The following is a 22,001-nucleotide window of genomic DNA, read 5'->3' as shown; positions in this document are numbered from 1 at the left end:
ATTTCATGGACAGGTGCTTGAAGGCACTTTGACTTCAGCCATGGTTGTTATCAGTTAGACCAAATTCTGGGGTGATGGGATATTTGTCTTTTTGTTCTTTTTGAAATTTGGGTGAGATTTGTTTTTTTACGAGTTTTGATTTTGTTTGATTTAGATTACAGTAACATGTTTATAATGATGTAGATCGAATTTTGTTACATATTTTGATGTAATATACTATTTATTTCTTGATAGCTTAATGATGGCTGTAGACTATAAACATCCTGCACAGACAGACTAGATGTGTATCAGGCCCTGTAACCATCATGATTGTTAGGCTGGGTTTGTATTTTATTTGATGGCAATCGCATCTGAATAGTTTTATAATCAATGGAAGATCTTGAAACCTTCAAGGTTGGAATCTATTGAATTAACTCAGAGCCACAATGTGCAGCTACTTTGTCTGTTTTTTCTAACTAAGACGAACAATGCTAGTAAAATCTACGTATGAACAATTAGCAAACAGCTGAGTTGTTCCTGGTGCTGCCATTTGCTGTCTCGTCTCTTCACATGTGCTGTGCATGTCAAAATTCATTCCAAAAGCTTTTGACGAAGTTGATTGAAAACCCTAAAAGCATAAAGATGGTACATATGGATGGGATTTGGTACTAAGCAAGTAATGATGATACTAAAAATATTAGGATTAAAAGCAACAATTTAACTCAAATAAATGTATTGGCAGTCTTGCTGGTTCCACTTCTTTCCTTCATCCACTACCTAATTTCACCATTTCACCCGTCACTAACCTCGCACTGACGCAGCGGCTGATTTATTTATAGTGTAATGGTCTTTATTTATAGTGTAATGGAGATTAGCTGTTTCACAGCACTGTTTCACAGTTCGTGGTATTTAAAGTGCAGGCGTACAGAGTGGTCATGGGATTCTGCCTGCTCAGTTTAATTTTCAGAGACTGTCGGCGAGGTCACTGTAAACTGGTTGAAGCCGGAGCAGCAACTTGTTGACTGGGCTGACTGTACTTAAAGGTTATGCTCTCAGAAACCTCCTTTTAGGGTCAAGAAAGCAGGTGGTGAAAACCCCTCACTTCCTCTTCTGAACCATTATTAAGATTTAACAATGTCCCATCTTTGCCTTGCAAATTAGACAAGTAAAGAAAACAATGGATGAGTGCCTTTAATCTCTTTGTCCAAACACCTGTGCACTGTGGACACAATGTTCAATTTCCGTTTAAATATAGATAAGTTCTCACTTCAGTAATTTCTGCTGTATGCTTCATTTAAAAATAACACTATTGCTAATGTTAATATTGATAATAATTTTAATATATTGGTGTATGGAATATGAATTAATTGTATCTGTACACAGTAGTGTCTATACATTATTGAAGTAGCCAGACACATGCAGCATCAAGATAAACAGATTCAGCATCGGTAAACGGGGGAAAAAACAGCTATGCATGTCCCAATGTAAAGAAATATCACTGAAGTTTTGGGAACAGAACATCGTCTTGGCACATGAAGCAGCAGGTGAAACATTAGACATGAGGAGACAGTTTTGCACAGTCAACCGCACGACACGACTGACGTCAGCTGGAATCCTGACCTAGAGCTGCTGTGGAAAGTCACACGTGTGGAGGCATGCACACGCAGCACTCCGACACTCGACTGCAAGTGTCTTCCCTCGTCCTCTCATTGGGTGATGCCTGTTTGCCTGAACAGATGCTAATGGCTGGAGTGATTACATACAGATGCTATGTGCGTCCGTATGAATTGGCTGAGAAGCATGGCGGTTCCTTTGCCTGGAACATTTTGTAACTTTAATACTTGCAGGGAGGAGGGATGAGGGAATTCCTAAAACTCCTCAACTAGTTTTGTATTTCGTGCGGGGCACTAAGTCCAAGGAAAGGATGTAGGACAAAAGTTATCCACCCTAGAGCTCTTATCAAATGGCCCCTGAAAACATTTAGGGAATCCAGACAGGCCTCTCTGTCTGATTGGCCACATATATCAACCAATAGAAACATGAAGTATGCTCCTCGACGTCAGTGTAGTAATACGAGCTGCTGTCCCCACATGTTTATGTGTGAAATGGTATGTAAACTTTAAGATATGGGTTTAAAGCTTGAATATATTCACGATAGTGTCAGCAAGTTTTACTGTGAAATTAGAAACAACATGAACATATTCTCAATGATTATATGTGCTCATAGTGCGTGAGTGCGTTCCAGGCTACCATGATGACACTGTTAGGAACAGATCAACAAGTGCTCAGATGTCCGGCTGTGTCCCGCAGACTGGTAAACATGAGATATACATAACAGGTGTACAACTTGTCATGCTTTCCGACAGTCATGAGCAAAAGGTGCTTATATAATCAGCAGCTTCTTCTTATCCTTCAACATAAAGAGACGGGGACACAGAAGGGACTAACTGCCTCCAGGATTGTGTATTCTTTCTCTGAGCTGGATTACAACTTTCCTGGAAAACCATCTAGGTAAACTCTCACACAAAAATAACTAATTAAAAAAAAGAAACTTTATTCATGAGCTCAGACTCAACCTATGTCACTTGATATTTAGTTTAAAAATGAAACCAATGTAAATAAATATTGAAGTGCTTCAACTATTAAAAGTTTTGTACCTCTGATTAAGTTATACTGTATTACTCAGCTATCATAATGATACAGCTATTAATGAAATGTGTGAAAACAACTATACAAACTCGCCTTGGATGGCAATTAAATGATAAATGTTAGTTTTTGGGGTGGCATGCTGGCTGTCTCATTTCAAACAGCGTTTATGGCCCAATGCATTTATACAACAGAACCGATTCTAAAGACCAGAGTACTTCTCGAAAAAACCTGAAGCTTACGGGCATGCGCAATTTTTGCATGAACACATATTTTTTTTACACTCAAGTACAATCAGGTTTTACCTCAGTTTCTGTAGATATGTGGATGTTGTAATCAGAAGAAACTGTGATTAAATGTGAGATGTGTGTGTCTGTCTTGAGCTGAGTGATGACTTTCTTTGGCGTATGTGGTTTGATATACACAGGGGTCCTGGGGGAAAAAATCATTAAGAGCAGATTTTTCTATTGATGTCATCAACCTAGACCTAGAAATGGTTGGCATCAAGCCCAAAGACGCGGTGCCCTCTGCGGCAGTTAAATTCTTCGGAGCAGGTATGGCGGGCTGCATTGCTGACCTCATCACCTTTCCATTGGATACCGCCAAAGTCAGACTACAGGTTAGAAGCAGGAGACACATTTTAACTTCAGAGTTTGCTCCAAATATGTCTTGATTAAGATTTGTCTAAACCTGCTGTTAACAATCCTTGAATGTAATTTAACTGTCCAGATTCAGGGAGAGTCTCAGAAAGTTGAAGGGGCCAATGCAGTGAAGTATCGTGGAGTGTTTGGCACCATCACCACCATAGTGCGCACAGAGGGGCCCAGGAGCCTTTACAGTGGACTGGTGGCAGGACTCCAGAGGCAGATGAGCTTCGCCTCAGTCCGAATTGGCCTCTATGACTCCATGAAGCAATTCTACACTCGAGGCACTGAGAGTGAGTTGCATAACCTGAGTATCATTGCGTCATATAGGAACCAGGTGGTTTCTTTCCCGCTGCTTCATTGTGACTTAAATACTCATGCTGCGCAGGTGCCGGGATTGTTACTCGGCTCATGGCAGGATGTACCACGGGAGCCATGGCTGTGGCTTTTGCTCAACCAACAGATGTGGTGAAGGTGCGCTTCCAAGCCCAGGTGCGGCTGGCTGACGGTGGGAGGAGATACAACAGCACCCTGGATGCCTACAAGACGATTGCCCGAACTGAGGGAGTACGGGGCCTTTGGAAAGGTGCTTGTCATGTTACATCTAATATACATATATGAAAAAAACATTATGTTTCTTATCATGGTATCTAAGTAACCGTTCTCCTTTTGTTTTTTTTAAGGTTGTATGCCCAACATCACCCGTAATGCGATTGTAAACTGTGCAGAGCTGGTGACCTATGACATGATCAAAGAACTCATCCTGAAGTATGACCTAATGACAGGTGTGGCGGAAAAGCAAAGAATATATCGCAGAAACTGAAAATATTATTCCAATTTCTTACACTTCCAAATATCAAGTACTGTGGAAGAATGTGATTCAGCTTCTTTCCTCCTACAGACAACCTGCCGTGTCACTTCACGGCTGCCTTTGGTGCAGGCTTCTGCACAACGGTAGTGGCTTCTCCTGTGGATGTGGTCAAAACGCGGTTCATGAATTCGGCAGACGGCCAGTACAGGAGCGCTACCAGCTGTGCTCTCACCATGGTGAAAAATGAAGGACCCAGCGCCTTCTATAAAGGGTAAACACACGCTTGCAGAGCGGTCAACGAAACCATGATAATAAAACCTTTTTGGGACACTTCCTTACCTTTCTTTCCTTTGTCTCCTTTAGGTTCATGCCTTCTTTCTTGCGACTGGGGTCGTGGAACATTGTGATGTTTGTGACATATGAACAAATTAAAAGAGGTATGACCAGGACACAGCAGTACTGGGAGTCGCCGCTTTGACCTCAGCTTGACTACTTTTTTAGACGGGACTGCACAGACACAACGGCCTAACCTTCACCACGATGCAGTGGTGACCCGGGGTTGGAAAAGGGTGTCATGAAGCTCTACAACTTAAATAAACAGACTCTGAGAGCATCGTTGCAATAACAAAATGATGCATGTATGAAGAGACATTTTATGGATTGTAATGGAGAGCACCTCTATCAGAAAATGCTGATTGAGGAGTGAAAGACGGATGTGCAATTGTAATTCCACAGGGTTACTGTATGTTTGATCTCTTTTCCAGATACTGTATATAGGCTACTAAAACCTTGATCAGCTTGCTGTTACATAACTTTGAAGATGGATGTTTACAAGAATGAACTGTGAGATAATGTGAGCAATGTTACGGTGTCATTTTATTTGTTATTCAGGGTAGGTTTTCCCTGAGGGCAATAGATCAGTGACCATTTCCTTATGTTGCTTTCAGTTTTATGGTTTACAATGTTTACCATTGTTTGTATATGCGATCAGGGACTTATAGGTATATCATTGTGCTGTTCATTGTAAATAGCATGATTTATTGCTGGTCGATAAGTCATTAATATGTTGCAAACAGTGACAAATGATGCCAAAATGAATAAATGAAGTGCCATGTTTTTCTTTGTTTATTATTAAATTTTACTTTTGTGTTTTGTTAGCTGTGTTACATCAGCCAACCCTGGAATACTGTTTAAAAAATGTGATTAGATATAAATAAAAGTTCATAAAGTGACTGAAGTGGAGTGATAAATTAGATTTAGATTAGATTACAGAAATCAGAGCATCTGGGGATCTAAGTGGGACAGTATTCAGTATGTGTAATTGTGGTAGAAATCAGCAGTATACACCATCTCAAAGTCTTCGGGCAAATGAGACAACTGCACAGGATTTACTTCACATGTGATGACTAAGGCAAGTTTTTCCAAAATCAGCCAGTAAGAGAAATTGCTATCAAACGATCAAATATTACAATTCAATTCATCTTTGATAAAGAATATAGTGATTTGGGAAAGTAGACAGCAAAAATATTGGTTTCAAAACATGTCTTAGTCAGAACCTCTACATAATCCAAATAATAAACATACAAGTAGCTTAGTATTTAAGTATATTTGTGGAAGACTTACGTATTCACCTGACTTACAGTATATCTCCCCATCACAACACCTTCTTCTTGAATTATCAGTCCTCCAGAAAGAAAAATGAGTTTGGAGAGGTGTTTGCATCTGTGTTCACAGTAGAAAAGATCGGCGGACAAAAATTCACTTATCTCAACATTTCAGATGGTGGTGCCCTGAAAGCAGAGCTGTAAAGATGAGATAACTTCTGACTATTAACTGAAAAAGAAAGCAAGGCCCTCAGCTTGCATTGGGCCTCCGAATAAATGCAGCTTTGTTTAGATGGCCTTCAGTTGTGCCCTGAGTATTTCCAGAACACACTTGGGTCAATCAGATTTACAGAGTCATCATACATGTAAAGAACATGTACCCCTTCATTCATAACATTGCATATGTTTCACATTATATGAATATTTTTTTTACAGCTTCAACAACTTAAACTAATAACTCAATGCTGCATTGCTTTACATAGCCCTGTTCATCAGTCATTGCATTAACAGGTCATAGATCACGATTACAGAGACAAAGGGTCTGAACATACGGATTACATTTGGTGGGCTCTGTTCTATGCGTTTTTGGATAATCAGCATGACACAGCATTTTATTTCTCTCTGTGCTCCCTGTACTATGACATCATGTACAGACCTTAGATAACTGACGTAACAAAATTTGTATTAGCAAGTTAGAAAATCCAATCTTTTATTTTCACAAAACATTGACTTTGAGCCTGTCTAATCAGTCACAACCGCGCTTTTTACTGTTTGTTGTGACGTCGTTGTCGGTCCGAGGACACAACATAGAGGAAGCTTGATGATGAAGCCAAGAAGGCAGAGACAAAATATGTTCCAGCACATACAGAATCAGACAAACACAACCTCAGGCTGTTTGTCAGGCAGGCAGGTTTACAGTCTTCCAGCAGGCAGACCATATAGATGCAGTGGGGGGGTGGGGCCCAACCAGCAACACATGCCATGATGTAACAAGAACAGGGCAGTATTTAAAGAGGCGGCTTTCTTCTCCACACTACTGCATCCTGTCCATTCAACGATTCATTTGGCTATTGTTACTTGGTTATTGTTTTAACTTCTACAACTCAAATAACGGTATATGTGACTTTATGCTGGGAATATTTATACTATTGTTATACTGTTTCACTATTGTTTTTTACCTTATATCTTTTTTTTTGTTTTTCAGGATTTGGAGTATGATTTTAATTCTCATCTCTTCTGAAAAACCTTCTATGGAAAAAGAAGGAAACCAATGTATAGCTGGGACAAAGTTCAGCCAGAGAGACGCCTTTAGAGAATCCTGATCTCTAATGTTTCTTTCCTAAACTGCTCCATTAAAGGTAAGAATTAATAACCAAAACTCACGCTTTAAATTAGGTGTAATGTGCTTTAGCTTATGTAAGCCCAGCATTTCCCTGTCTGCACAGAATGTACTGAACAGCTGTCTTTCATTTAGCATCACTAAAACCTTTACTTTAGAATGTCCCTTTTGCTTAATGGAGGTGTTAAATAGCTCAGGACACTTTTCCATAAAATACATTTGGATGAAATGTGTTTTGGGGTCTATCTTTTTCAGATTTTGGAGGAGCGTTTTGTCCTGTCCACATTGATAATAAGCCACTCTTCAATCCATCCATTGATCGAAATAATTCTGAAAAAATGGTTGGATTTGGACCTGCAGATGTGCCTCCATCAGCAGCTGTGAAGTTTGTAGGAGCAGGAGCTGCAGGCTGCATCGCTGACCTGCTCACCTTTCCCCTGGACACAGCCAAAGTGCGGCTTCAGGTAAACAAGCTTTTTGCAAATGTCACAGGTAAAATTTGATCTGTTGATGGGAAGTTACCTGAACTTCCCATCAACAGATCAAATTTTGGTATTGAACGTGCCCGTATGCGAGTACACTGTATGTAACAGCCCCCCCATCCTTTCTTATCCTCACCTATTATAACATTTTACCTTGCACAGATACAAGGAGAGCTCAGGGCTTCAGCAGCTGCAGGGAAAGGGTCTGCAGTGAGGTATCGTGGAGTGTTTGGCACCATCACCACCATGGTGCGCACAGAGGGGCCCAGGAGCCTTTACAGTGGACTGGTGGCAGGACTCCAGAGGCAGATGAGCTTCGCCTCTGTCCGCATTGGCCTCTATGACTCTGTCAAACAGTTCTACACCAAAGGCTCTGATCGTGAGTATCTATGAATGTATTCCGATCTTAGCTAGTCAAGGGAGTCCTGCACCAATCAGGCCTGACACCTCCCTCCCCTCTGGTTCAGATGTTGGTATCGGCATTCGACTGCTTGCAGGATGTACCACCGGGGCCATGGCGGTTGCATTTGCTCAGCCTACAGATGTAGTGAAGGTCCGCTTACAGGCACAGGCCAGGCGTCCTGGGCAAGCCAGACGCTACTGTAGCACTATTGATGCTTACAAGACCATTGCTAAAGAAGAAGGCATTCGTGGTCTGTGGAAAGGTACAGTAGCTTGAGTTTAAGATTATTATGTTGTTATTAAAGAATCTCCTTTCATATCTTAAAACAAATCTTTTTGATATCATCATGCAGGTACAGCTCCAAACATTGCACGAAATGCAATCGTCAACTGCACTGAGCTGGTGACGTACGATTTCATCAAGGATTCCCTCCTTAAGTCCACTCCCCTGACAGGTAAAACAATGGCTGCAGTACAACATGATGCAGAGGCATGACATTATGCCCCATGTGTTCTTCTCTTTGGTGCAGTAACGTTCATCTTTCGCTCCACAGACAATCTGCCCTGCCACTTTGTATCGGCCTTTGGTGCTGGGCTGTGCACAACAGTGACTGCCTCTCCAGTTGATGTGGTCAAGACAAGATATATGAACGCTGCTCTTGGCCAGTACAGCAGTGTCCTCATTTGTGCTTCTGCCATGATGAACAAAGAGGGGCCGCTTGCCTTTTATAAGGGGTAAGCATTGACTGCGCCGACAATATTGAGAGGATTAGTGAGGATAAAATTCAAACATTTATAGAGGAGGGCGAAGAGAGAACAGGGTTGTAAATGTGCAACACAGCGGTTGATATGAACGAGTGGCAATCAATCACGTTGTTTTTCTGTTCCCTTGAGGTTCATGCCATCTTTCTTACGCCTGGGCTCGTGGAACGTGGTGATGTTTGTGACATACGAGCAGCTGAAGCGAGCCATGATGGCAGCGAATCACAACTTCACAGCTATACCCTAACCATCGTTGTCTGTGAGAAGGCGGGTGTTGTAGCACAGTGGTGTTGTTTACAAATGTCTTTGCGTCTTGTTGCCTCCTAGTGTATATTTAAACTCAAAGTGTCAAAGTTATACAAATTGCGTTGATACTTCACTCTCTTATGGCCACATTAGTCTTGAGTCACAGGATGGCAACACATGTATTAGAATCTGTTTATTTTTTAAAAGATAGAGCTTGTCTGATCAGATGCTTTCTCTCGGCGGAGAGCTTCTTGGGAAACTGGATGTCAAAAGCAAGGATGAGGTTTCCCCTCTGGGACGGATCCTGGGACAGCGGCATTCCCTCTCCAGTCACCACTTTGTTGTACGAAGGGCTGTTGTGTTTGTGAGACAAATCAGAGACAGGAAATTGGTAATTGATGCACAAACCTGAAACAATGCCAATTCATCAAGAAATGTCTTTGTAATATCAGTGTACTGTTTATATAAAGGGCTGGACTTTCTTATGATCAGCTCTCTCTGTTTCGATCTTCATGTTTAAATCAGCTTTGAGACTGTCACATTAATGACAAAAAATGAATTCAGTTATGTAGTATTCCACTCACTGCACAATGTCATTGATGGGGATACTGATGAGCCTGCCATCTAGTGTCTGCACATCCACAGAGAACCCGGTCAAGGCCTGTATGAAAGGCTCAGTGTTTATTCTGCTTAAAGGACATCTTTAAGTATGACCCATAATTATTCTGCCTCTCATTAACATGACTCACCATCTTCAGAGTGATGTGAGCCTTGTAGATCAGGTCGTTGTGTTGTCTTATGAACAGGGGGTGACTCTTCTGTTGCAATATGAACACCATATCTGCAGGGATGAGGTTTGGTCCCTAAAGGCAAAATACAGCACACAGATAACCCTGCAGTTAGGTATATATCAAGCAAAATAAAAGAGGTAAGAGAGACGAAAAATAAGGCAGTAATTACTAAGCGGTATATATTCATACAAGCATGAGTGAGCACCTTGAAAGAGATCAGCTGAGGCCACCTACTGGTAGCATTGCATCAGATCCAGTGGAATATTTTCTTAGCTGTTCATATTTAAGCATTATTTTCTGTTATCTTTACCTGATACATATATCCAGGCTTGCATTCTGTGGTCAACAGCTTGAGCAAGTTTCCAGTCATGTTTCATCAACATTATCTCAAACACGTATTCACCAAACATAATTACAATACACATTGAGACTTGCTAAAAAAAAAAAAAAAAAATACATTCAGTATTAAGCAAATTAATAACCACTTTATGATTCATCTCATATCATCTAAAAGCTGGGGTTGTATGTAATGAAGTCCCATTAGCTGAGAGATCAGCTCGAACAGAGTGTTTGATAAATCAGCACCAGGGACAGCGCCACAAGCCAAAACTCAGGGCATAACACACTTTCTTGTAAGAAATTCTACACTAGGCAAAGAAGTAAAGGAGTCATGCAGACTATGATCACAGCCTTACTTTGCTTTTATCCAAAAATAACTCATCCTCTCCTCAACTAGAACAACTTATGCTAACTTTAACCAAACTAGTGAAATCATTACAAATCACACTTTCTCAGCCCATTTTTCTGACCGTTCTCACAGAGGCAGCAATGTGTCAGTAGAGAAGAAGAACTAGAACAACAGGTCAAATCCCCTTGAACAGTAATACAGCATATTATGGTTATCAGTGACCATTAGTGCGGCTGTCTTAATGGTGATGTATTGTTCTTTTACCTGATCTCCCTCTTTGGGGAAAATAATTCTCGTGCCTTCTTTCCATCCAGGCTTCACATCTATAGTCAGGATCTTGTCTTTGACGCTGGACTGGCATCCATCCTCATTCATAACCTGTTTACCACAAATGAGGCTAAAATGAATAAATGTATGAATAAGCTGTGAGATGAAAGAAGATAGTTATCTCACATACACAATAGCTCTTACCCGGCGAGATATCTTAACCTTTTTTGTGCATCCGTTGAAGAGATCATCCAGGGACAAAAAAAGGTCTCTCTCCATGTGAGGATCCTGTGTCTTCACCGTTCCTTGTTGCAGGCCGCCGAACTGAAGAGGTGCATCAATCAGAAAGAAGTCTAGCAAAAAAACAACAACTTTAGTTGATGAGGATGGCATTTGAATGAACACATTCACTTCATGGTCTGTTTCTCTCACCTGCGAATGGGTTGTCGCCTCCAAAAAACTCTCTGAATGTTTTGTCTGGGTTCTCATGGTAGACATATTTAGATGACCAAGCCCCAGTGCTGCCAACCTCAGGCGGGACGCCACCTTTTAGACCCTCCTCACCAAACTTGTCATAGGTTGCCTTTTTCCGTGCTGTCACAAAGGACATAGGTTGTTGTTGTAGACACATACTGCCAGTCTCCATGCAGTGAATACAGGTTAAATGTGTGTGGGTCAGAGGTGGATTATTCTCTAGACCTCCCTGTTGGAGGCTACTCACGGTCGATCAACACTTCGTAGGCTTCACCCAGTTGACTGAATTTCTCGGAGCTTCCGGTCTCCTTGTTGCTGCTCGGATGAAACTTCAATGCAAGGCGTCGATATCTAGTCATGTTAAAAGAGGGAAACTGACAATAAGCACAGACGCCAGATGCGTCTGAAGTTTTAGTTAACGTAACACATCGGTGGCTATTTTTTACCAAAACTTACGCTTTTTTGATATCCGCGTCTGTTGCGTTTGTGTTTATTTCCAGCGTCTCGTAGTAATCGCTAAACATTGTGGAGGTAAATGCTCAAAACTATCTTCAAAAATGAAAGCAAAGCTCAATATGTCCCCGCGCAATGTGGGCCTCAAAATAACAAAGCGTGACACTCGTTGTTTAGCTTGGTTTCCAGGGTAACAGCACGGGATGCTCTCGCGGGACATGCATTAATGGCTGAAGCGCGATCGGTCATTATTGCAAGTCTCGCGAGAGCAGGATCCACACTGTCGAAGAAAAACAAAATAAACAAACCATTTGACTGCTGTATTCATGTAATAAAAATAGTTATAGTTTGGTGTCTTGCTGGGTGTTAGGCCACAGTGGAATAATTATTCCTGTTACTCTCAGTCACATATAAACTTAGTATTACACTAACCCATGAAAGGTGCTATACAAAGAGTTAGTTGGATTTATTGATCGCTGTCCCACAGCATACAAACTGAGCCCTTTTATTTTAAGTGATAGGCTGAAGATTTACAGATCACCATCAACAATACTCTGAGCATTTCATCTTTAATTCATAATTCAGATTTTAAAAGATACCGTGCAAGTAGTTGAAGCCAATCCTAAAGCGGTCAATAAAACATTGATGAATTCCAGCAGAAGTGACAAGTGTGTTTTTATTTTTTCATTTAAAACCATTCCAGACAGAGACGTTAGGGGCTACTATGCCATACAAATCAGACTCTCCTCCATATAAGTTCACACAAAAATTGCACTGTATTTATCAGTAAGATCAAATTGCCATTTAGAGGGAACAGCAGAGGCTCCCTCCTGTCTGCTAAAGGTGATCCAGATGGATGCATATTCTATTAGAGATTCAGTACTTGCACCAAAAGTGTAGATATTAACAGCCATAAAAAAAGAAAGAAATATGAATCCAATTGAAATAAATATTACAAGTCATTGTGGATTAAATACACATGTGGAATAATCACTAACAAAAGATCAATACCAACAAATTAACAAGCAAAAGAAAAAAAAAAAAAAAAAAGCATGTGAAGTGTTCATCAAACATACCAAACTTAACTATATAAACCCAAAGCCAAGGAAGCCCTCTACAATTGAACTCCAAAAGGCATATATCTCCATATCTAATGTTTACAGTGGGTTTCATGATTATGACTCTTAACATACGAGAACATCCTTCTCGAACACTATCTTCAAAGAAATAGTTTTAATCTATGATATCTGTAGTCTTTAGAAAAAAAAAAAAAAAAAAAAAAAAATTAAAGATCTATTCAAATAAAAAGGTAATAGAAAATGGAAGCCACGGTAAACATAACCCATCTCAAGGGAAGTGTGGGAAGAGAGGAAGGACGGTAATGTGGAGGGTGTAGCGGTAGTGTTGGTCTTGTAGTGTCGTGTGTTTGTGCTGGTCTGAGACCAGGCGGTGATGTGCGACTCTGTATTCACTTGTCGGTTCTTGCTGGTGCATGTTGGGAGAAGTGGGACTCTGCTGGTACAGGCTCCACAAAGCTCGCTCTGTTTAAAAGGAGCTCTGGCACCGTGGGGGTGCATTAAACGTGTCAACGTAAGCCCCGATTGATTCACCTCAACACAACTCTGCAACCTTGTCCACAAATGATTCCAGTTAAAACAAAAGAACAGATTCATGAATGAATCCTTTCACGTCAATTGCAACAGCACAAATTAAGTTTACTGACAAATACGCATAACATTGTGCGTATTAAGCTTAAAGCAATATTTAACTTTGTTTTTAAGAATATTCTCACTCAACACATACTTTGATTGATGTCCTAAACACATGTTTTCAGTTTGGTTCAAACGGTCTTCTTCAGACACAAACTACAGCACTGTGAGAGTGACAGCTGTGAGTACAGTTTCATCGTATGCGTGTGTTACAGTGCAAATATTCACTGTGAGTGATTTGTGACTTTCAGAGAGTCCTTTCAGAGCAATTCTTTCTATAACGAGTATAACGGCTGTAGTGTGTGAGCTCCTTCAGGCTGGGGGACAGAAATGGGTGCAGTGAAAAGGTACAGATACAGAAAAACCAACTGGGTTTGATAAAAAGCCAGGAGAGAAATATCAAGCAATGACATGAGCTGGCATTAGCAGGAACAGCTTCCATCGTTGGCAGGTACCTCTGGTGGCTTATCCATCAGCTTTACATCAATCACTGAAGGGTTTCAGAGTGAAGGAACATCACAGAACTAACATAACTTCACAATGTGAACGTGAATATACATTATTTACATAACTTATCAAAACTAAAGTCGTAAAGTAGATGAACTCTTATCTGTAATCTGAAACAAACTGCTGGGAATCCAAATTAACTGCATCCTAGAGGTGGCGAGTATTTTTCTAAAATTATAACCACAGTAAAGTAGTCAGTGAGCTGGAGCACTGTATGTGCCCCGACTTGTAAAATAAATCTAAAAGGGACACACGTGTTTTAAACAGCATCCATGTGACACGACATAAAAGAGCGAGGAGACCTTCGGACTCCCTTCTGTCATGACAGACACTGACGCTGTGTGCATGTACACAAAGGATACTGTCCCCTCTACTCTTGTCCTGTGTGTTGTCCATGCCAGGGAGGGCGGCTGCAACACGCCGGAAAAGCTGAAGGGAAAGAGAACCAGATGTTTTCTGTCAGAGACGGAAATACACTCAAAGCACAACAGAAGCACAGGATGAAATCCAGATAGATTCCCATGACATGATTTAGCACAAGGGTCGCCTGAAGCTCGCACAGAGGAAGACAGCCACCAGAGCTTTCTCTAAAATTTGATTATAATTTAGCAGCATGTTTTTGAACCACTGCACAGCTCTAGTGCCTTGAAATAAAAGGGTGTAACTGTGCCTTTGATGGAGCTTGGAGGACTTTAAGTGATTGATGGATTCACGTGATTTTGCTCAACATGCCCGCCCACCACTAACAAGCGTAACATAGAACCAGACTTTATGCACATGCAACAAAAACTGCTAATGTGCTTATCCGTGTCGCGGCATAGGCCGTTTCAACTGGTCGCAGCAAAGTAAACACAGCTGTAGTTTATCAAACTAATTATGGTCCCGTTCTATTTAGCGTGTCACAGACGTTCCAGTGAGCCAGCATGCACAATAGGCCCAGCTAAATGGACCAGGGCCATTATAAATATGATCAATTACACTGCGTTTACCCTGCAGATTTCAAAATGTACTGATGTGAAAAGGGCCTGTTGGTTTTCAAATCCTTACCCACCTCTAGGGCTCTATGATCAATAGTTGGCAATACAAAGCATTGCTTCTAGCAGGTGAGAGAGAGAGCTTGAAAACAAATCCACAGGCCTCACTAGCAAACAGACGAAGCCAAAGTGCAAAGCACACCTTTATGCGCGCATGCGTGTGTGAAATAGAAGCCAATCAGAAGAGCGCATGAGCACTATGGACACACACACAGTGGCACACGCTCTACCTGTTTGACATTGTAGCCTGTCTTTGCACTCGTTTCAATAAACAGAACATTCATCTCTTTCGCTCTCTGCTCTCCCTCCTCTGTGGTTATCTGTCTGTGATAAGCCACGAGTCATCACACACACACACACACACGCACGCAAACACACACACACACACACGCAAACGCACGCACACACAAAGACAAGGGGGAAAAAAAACACAGACTGTGATTACATTGAAGTGGATTGACAAGCCGTACCCCTTCCTGATGCTACTGCCATCTGAGCTCCAGACCAAAAGTTGTCCGGTAAAACTTCAGGCTGTTCAATGTCCCACAACGGTGACAGAACGCTTTACATTTTGGAAAGAAAATGAATGCTGATTTAACTGGCAAGTTTTTAAAAATGGCTATTGTAGAAGGTCTAAACTATTCTAGGATGACTTTAAAAACTCTAACTCCCCCAACATCTGACCTGTGATTGTGTCGGGCGACCTTTTGGGGGTGGAGCCCAGGTGGCAGCAGGCCGATGGAGCACGACTCCCACACACACGCACACACACACACTCACCTGCTTTACGTTGTAGCCCGCTTTCGCACTAGTCTCAATAAACATTACATTTAGTTCTTTGGCTTTCCGCTCACCCTCTTCAATAGATACTTGCCTGTGGTAGATAAGGAGGTTAGGAGATACACAGCGAAAGACATTGCACAACTTACTTCATTAAACAGGTGGATGATCACACGGTAGACACTTTCAGATCAAAAATACCATCAAATATCACAGCTGACAACTATCAATACATTTATGAACTTGATCTGTTGAAGAGTCAGATAATGTAGATTGAAACAAAGAAAGAGGGCATATCGTATAGAAGAAGGTCAATGAGAGCTTTGACATCCACAAAGGGCAGAGATAATTTGCTCTGCCTCAGCAAAGGGCAGAGGAACTCTGTATCGATAGGCAAGCAGCAACGATCAATGACTTCATTAGTAGGCTCTTAATGGAGAAGACCCACTTACACACTAGCAGGAGGAAGGACGAGCGGATTACCTTTTGTCTGCAAGGTCTGTCTTGTTTCCCACCAACATGATGATGACATCACCTCCTCTCTCCGTTCTCACATCATCGATCCATTTTGTGGTTTGCTGGAAGGAGTTGACATCTGAAAGAGAGATGACGGAGAAACAGGAAGCGGCGCATCAGTATTCAGGAGATGAAAAGGAAGTAGAGTTCACATCTTGACCAAGTCTGTGTGCTTGCGTCACATCATGCAACAAACATTTACCAACAGAAGTAAGCGTTCAAGTAGATTTATACTGATTGGTAATGAACGTTAAAGAAAACAGAACACATAAGAGGACGAGGCCATTGTGGCATCAACACCAGAGTGCACAGGCGATCCACGTACTTGTGATGTCGTACACCACGACAGCAGCAGCAGAGTCTCTGATGTAGCTCGGGATGAGGCTACGAAACCGCTCTTGCCCCGCCGTGTCCCACAGCTGCAACCTGATCTGTGGGGCAGGAAGGGGATGGGGGGGGGGGAAACAAAAGAAGAGAAAAACAAAAAAACAAAAAAGGATGAAAATAAAACAAGAAAAAAAAAAATGAGGTAAGTTATGTTGACAAAAACACAAATTGAAAAGAAAAACAGAATAAAGTTAGACGAATGGGAAATGATAAAGGGAGTTCAAAGAGAACCTAGCGCATGCAGGTAGTGGATGACCACCAGAAAGAGCAAGCTGTCTGGGCCTGAGGGGGGGGAATAAATAAATAATCACCCTTCACTTGTCATCAACCCTCCTCTCTTGATCAAGTAAGGTGTTTCATTTCAAAACAGGAATGGAGACAATAGATGGAGGGGGAGGAGGGAGAGGAAGAAAACTTGTGTTGAGGGGAGAAAGAAACAAAGAGAGGGAGGATGGTCCGGCATCCAACTCAAGGCTTGGACGGCTGTACAAATGCCGTGTGTGCTTGTCAGAGAGAACATAACGGAGTTATTGAAGAAGAAGAAAAAAAAGAACGATACAAAATTATGTCAGAAATCAGCATCAGCAGAGTGTCTGTTGACATAACACTGCAGTCACTAAGAGAATCTCCCCCAATCTGGACAAAGACCAGAAGAACCAACAATCAATGACTGATTAAACAATCGTCAAAAAATAAATAAAACTTACTGTTCGGTCTTCAAGGTACATTGTTTTCGACAGGAAATCTATTCCTATTGTGGCCTGAAAATGGGTGACAAGACGTTAAATATGCATAACGTTATTCAATCCATTAATGTTTGATTTCAGAACAATATGGACAATTATCAACTGTGATGAAATCAGGTGGAGGTATTGGTCTCACTTGGTAAGTGTTGTCGAAGCTGTCATACATGAACCTGGTGATCAGCGAAGTCTTTCCCACTAAAGAAGAAACAGAAACAATAAAGTACTGGAAGTGCAGCGATCATACTTTAACTTCAGTGTGTTCAGAATAACCACATTAATGTGTGGCTCTCATGAGGATAGTGCTGCAACTAACCCACTGTTGATTCATCCATCTCTTCTACTTTATTTTGATTCATTGTTTACATTTTAAAATCCCAAAATATTCAGTTTGATATAACACAGAAAAGCAGCATTCTCACTTGGTTTCACATTTTTAAGGCTGGATGAGGTGGTTGTTTGGCCTTTTTGCTTGATAAACAACTTCCAAAATCATATAAATGATCAACAAAAATACACAATATTGAAGCCAGCCAAGTTGAAACCATCTCCCTTTATGTCCGGTAACATTTAGAAAGATAAGTCTCATAAGTCACATGTTTCCTACACGGACAACATGTCGGCCTGATGTACAACTCTGCTGACAGTTTGAAATGTTAGGAAATAACATAAAAGGATGGATTACTATCTATTGTGAGTCATGACGAGTTAAACACAAGATGCATCATCACAGCTGAGTACAGTTCACGAGCCCCAAATGAAGAACACGTATAATGGACTGAGGCTGAAAGCAGCGCATCATGCAACTCTCGCTAGTCGCTACCCTTTGAAATTGTTATCCATTAAAAGGTGTGGTGCAGTTATTTGTAGGAGAAGTTGGAGGAATGTTGAGAGACAAGATGGGTTGGGAACCAGGCTCCCCGTATATTTCCCTTCTGAATTGTTATTCCTCGCTGCGCCCTTAACTGACCAACTTCATTGATTCTTGGTGCTCCACGTCTACGCTTACTCCTCCATTCTCTCAACACATGAGCTGTAAAATGGTTCACAACATTCCTTCAAACATGGCTGATGCTTAGCCTACAAGTCCAACACCACTTTCAGCACGTTATTACAGAGAGACACACTCATACGGTTGTTTTGAGCACCCGCACAGGGCTCCCCAGCCTGCTTCACTGTGCTTGTGTTACACTATCAGTTACATCAAGTGATGATGGCATGGCCAAAGCCAACACAGCTGTTTACAAGGAGCCACAGCTGATCATACACAGTCCGACACAAACACACAAAGTCTGGCCTATCTGGATGGGAGTGGAGAGTCATATTACAGGACACAATACCTTTAATAAATAATCACCGGCAGCATTCTTACACTACCGTACCCTGTTTCCACACGAGGGATGCACCAATCAGATCAGCTGGATCAGTATCAGTGTGGATCTTTATTAGGCAGATTGGAGAATGTCAGGCCATCAGTGATGGATCCACATGAAGTACAGTTTCTTCAGTATCATATTAGTACTTTGTATCAGCAGATACCTCAAGTTGATATATCCTCTTCCGTATTGGGAGTGAAGTGGGGTCTGTGCATAACTAATTATACATGCTTACACTGTGTGCTTTGTGTTGGCATGCAAAACACACAGCTGTGGAAAAAACGGAAAGCCGTGGAAGCAGGGCGTTGAACTATATAATGAACAACACCACACCTTTACCTTTGAAAACAGATACATGATTGTTAGGTATGGTCCATGGATCTATACTCCCTGCCCCCCTCTTTGTCTTCCAGGACAAGCACACCCTGTGTTCAGTTTGGCTTGAAAGGGGGGGAAATGATTAGGGAGAGTGCAGGAATGCCACTGGACAGGTTTGGTCATTGGGATGAATCCCTTCTTCAAAGAAGAGCCCCCAGGGTAGCTGCACTGTGTAATCAGTGTCCTATGATTTTAGGACTTTGACTGAGATTTACAGCATTCTTCTGCCCACAGCTGTAAATACAGTGTGTAACGTGAGTGGAACTGTAGCCTCCACTTATGAAGTGTTGCTGAGATGAAATACAACTGGTGTCATTTTATATAAAGTACTTTCAATTCTCCCTAAAGTTACTATGTTAAACACTCTACTTGAATTGACACTTGTAACGTTCTCCTCACGTTAGCTGACTCCGTTCATAGTATGTTATCACAGCTCGCCACGGAAGTTGGTCAACAAGCGAACAAGCCGATTTCAGACATGACTCAACCTATCTGGAAACATAGGAATTGCTTTTCCATTAAGCCGACGTGGAGACGCATTTAGTAATAAGTAACGGTGTCGCAATACTACCACCATGCCAAGTTTAACGCAGCTAATGTTAGCTTAGCTAACTGGTTATCGTTAATCACCCGACCAGAGCCATCAAACTCTGGTGTTAGCTCGCTAACTTCACTTAAACCTCCTGCATAGCATCACACAGATTAGACATACACACGACTTGTAACGTTCACATCACACTCACCACTCTGTTCCCCGAGAAAGACCAATTTAAATTTCCTTAAAGGGTTCCCGAAGTCTCCGGCCGCAGACATGACTGTGTGAGACGAGCCCTGACGTTACTTTTCGGGAGCTCCCCAGCTAGCCAGCTAATGCTAGCTAACCAGCGGTTGTCAGATATCAAAAGGTCTGAGCTCGGTTACGTTTGACCGGTTCGACAACCCTCAACACGGGCCACCTGGCGAAGTTCCGTGCTCTAAAATCCTTCCTGTAAGCTCCCAGACACTGTTTGATAACTCCCTAACTACTGCGGACAAGTTAGCATTACTGTCAGTTCTCTAACATGTCTCTACACCACAACTAGCCACCCCGGGCTACTCTTCTTCTTCACACACTAAGTTGACACTGTTTGCTAGTCGGCCATGTCGCTATGCTGCCCTCTAGTGGTGGAGCCGAACAGAAGGCTCAAGGCTAAACCAAAAGAACCAGCCTGTGAATGAAGACTGTTGTGTCTTTGTATGCCCACAAGAGGGCGTACCCACCCCACCGCCAATGTCTCACCTAATAAGCAGCTTTCATTATTATATCTCGTCCCATGAGACTGATAGTGGCCAAAACAGATGCTGAAATTAGATCCTAAAATTGTAAGTATGTTTTTTTCTAATTGAATCACTATTCGACATGGAATCCATACCACAGACATGTTGGTCTTATAGTTCCTCTCAATACTGAAATGCACCAATGTACTTACTTAATTCACATGTTTTACCCCAGTTGTAGCTTGTTATTGACTTGATTTGACACATTTAGTTGGTGTATCATTCCTAAGAATGTCTGTGTAATACTTATGTAGGCTAACAATTCTATATAGGTCTAACACTTGTATATTAGTCAGGAAACTTAAGTTGAGACACAGCCTCACTTAAAAATATAGTGCAAACATGTTGGTGTTTTTTTCAGTTCAGGCGAGACTTTTCAGAGAGGTCAGTGCAATTTGCACATGCACAGTCTTATATTCGGTAGGTTTTGCTGGTAATCTTTCAACATCAAGCCAACTGGCAGGATTATCTATGTGAACGAAATTAAATCACAGCAGTAGGTTTGAAATTGGAAGTTATATATCCGTACTATTTACAGGACTCAATGTAGCATCCCATTTGATTACTTATGACCTCCATATAACCGGACAGCTGCTGTCTAGGTTAGAGCCCTGTGGGTACTTACAAGATGACTTTATTCACCTTCTTCATGCAAAAGACAGACAAACGCATGGACATCAACAGGGTTTGTGAGTTTATGTTTTACTGATCAGTAAGAACTCGTTAAATCAATTAATCTTGAAATTGTTTAACAATATTTTTATTGTAGTGACATGTTTCATAAAATTTAGACTGAATCACAAATTGCAGAAACATCAACCATTAAACCTGTAATAGTGATCACCAATGTAACAAGAGGTTAAAATATCTTAATCTATCACAGTATAAAGAGAAAGCATCACAAACTATTGCTCTCTTCTTTACATACTAAGCTGTCCAAATAGATTTAAGTGATTTGATCATCAATTGATTTCCCCGAACAAATCTGCCTCAGTCTATAGGGGCGATGAAGGGGTGAGAGGTAAAATTGTGTTTGTAAGCCTTAAGAAAAATGAGATATAACGTGAGGTTACATATTTTGCATAATATATGCCACCTATAATTGTTTCTCAAATTATGTTTCATAACCTCAAGACAGAAGTAATCCACTATGTCATATTTGTGGATTAAAACAGCATGCAGGGATCTTGCGGAGACACTGACTGAGCTGGGATCTGCTCTTTCTACCTGCATTCATTTGTATAATAAACCACGATTCATCACAGTGTTACTCACATTAATTGCTAATCACCTCTGATTTCCTCATGCTATCAAGCGCCCTTGTTGTGAGGATAACATCACCTTACATATGGGACATATAACATCAAGCTGAAAAGAAATTGCATATTTTATGATATTGGATCCCTGCAGAATGCCAGTTTTTTACATTTGCAGTTCTTAATACATGCACTGTGAAATAAACACATTCACGCATTTCCCTTCATTAGAACCTTTACTAATATGAACTGTATTTGTGCTATCGTTAATGTTATTGTTTATGGCGATGCATGCGAGTACAGTATGCATGTTTATGCAAGCTTGACACCGGCTGTTCTAGGTCACTGAAGACACACCTGCGCCTCTCTCTCTCTCTCTCTCTCTCTCTCTCTCTCTCTCTCTCTCTCTC

The 22,001-nt window shown here is 41.4% G+C and overlaps 4 protein-coding genes across 6 annotated transcripts; 2 read left to right on the top strand and 2 right to left on the bottom strand.

Annotated features, from left to right (window-relative positions):
- The first annotated feature begins 2,416 nt into the window (after positions 1-2,416).
- LOC116388940 (mitochondrial uncoupling protein 2-like) lies at positions 2,417-4,983 on the top strand. Its single transcript, XM_031857282.1, has 7 exons — positions 2,417-2,490; positions 3,053-3,244; positions 3,355-3,562; positions 3,658-3,855; positions 3,953-4,054; positions 4,171-4,351; positions 4,444-4,983. Exons 2-7 carry the CDS (start codon positions 3,119-3,121, stop codon positions 4,556-4,558), a joined length of 930 nt encoding a protein of 309 aa, XP_031713142.1. The 5' UTR covers positions 2,417-2,490; positions 3,053-3,118; the 3' UTR covers positions 4,559-4,983.
- A 1,979-nt stretch (positions 4,984-6,962) lies between these two features.
- On the top strand, positions 6,963-9,011 carry ucp2 (uncoupling protein 2). Its single transcript, XM_031857012.1, has 7 exons — positions 6,963-7,042; positions 7,279-7,487; positions 7,668-7,884; positions 7,973-8,170; positions 8,261-8,362; positions 8,462-8,642; positions 8,802-9,011. The coding sequence occupies exons 2-7, from the start codon at positions 7,362-7,364 to the stop codon at positions 8,914-8,916; spliced, it is 939 nt and encodes a 312-aa protein (XP_031712872.1). The 5' UTR covers positions 6,963-7,042; positions 7,279-7,361; the 3' UTR covers positions 8,917-9,011.
- On the bottom strand, positions 8,334-12,167 carry dnajb13 (DnaJ heat shock protein family (Hsp40) member B13). 2 transcript variants are annotated; one of them, XM_031857007.1, is made up of 8 exons: positions 11,592-12,167; positions 11,383-11,486; positions 11,094-11,255; positions 10,866-11,014; positions 10,659-10,772; positions 9,665-9,778; positions 9,500-9,576; positions 8,334-9,268 (listed from the first exon to the last, which is right to left on the bottom strand). In XM_031857007.1, exons 1-8 carry the CDS (start codon positions 11,657-11,659, stop codon positions 9,109-9,111), a joined length of 948 nt encoding a protein of 315 aa, XP_031712867.1. In that variant the 5' UTR covers positions 11,660-12,167; the 3' UTR covers positions 8,334-9,108. The 2 variants fall into 2 exon arrangements, with proteins under 2 accessions (XP_031712867.1, XP_031712868.1); XM_031857008.1 differs by lacking the exon at positions 9,500-9,576 and having other exon boundaries at positions 9,104-9,268.
- Positions 12,168-12,246: 79 nt separating this feature from the next.
- On the bottom strand, positions 12,247-20,137 carry LOC116388806 (ras-related protein Rab-6A). 2 transcript variants are annotated; one of them, XM_031857011.1, is made up of 8 exons: positions 19,762-20,137; positions 17,404-17,462; positions 17,229-17,282; positions 16,460-16,565; positions 16,102-16,213; positions 15,069-15,162; positions 14,167-14,233; positions 12,247-13,787 (listed from the first exon to the last, which is right to left on the bottom strand). In XM_031857011.1, exons 1-8 carry the CDS (start codon positions 19,829-19,831, stop codon positions 13,720-13,722), a joined length of 630 nt encoding a protein of 209 aa, XP_031712871.1. In that variant the 5' UTR covers positions 19,832-20,137; the 3' UTR covers positions 12,247-13,719. The 2 variants fall into 2 exon arrangements, with proteins under 2 accessions (XP_031712871.1, XP_031712870.1); XM_031857010.1 differs by lacking the exon at positions 15,069-15,162 and adding an exon at positions 15,619-15,712 and having other exon boundaries at positions 19,762-20,136.
- Positions 20,138-22,001: the final 1,864 nt, after the last annotated feature.

The sequence above is a fragment of the Anarrhichthys ocellatus genome, unplaced genomic scaffold (genome assembly GCF_004355925.1).
Source record: "Anarrhichthys ocellatus isolate YVR2014 unplaced genomic scaffold, GSC_Weel_1.0 scaffold18, whole genome shotgun sequence".
Taxonomy (NCBI): domain Eukaryota; kingdom Metazoa; phylum Chordata; class Actinopteri; order Perciformes; family Anarhichadidae; genus Anarrhichthys; species Anarrhichthys ocellatus.
This window is presented reverse-complemented; position numbering and strand designations above follow the sequence as displayed.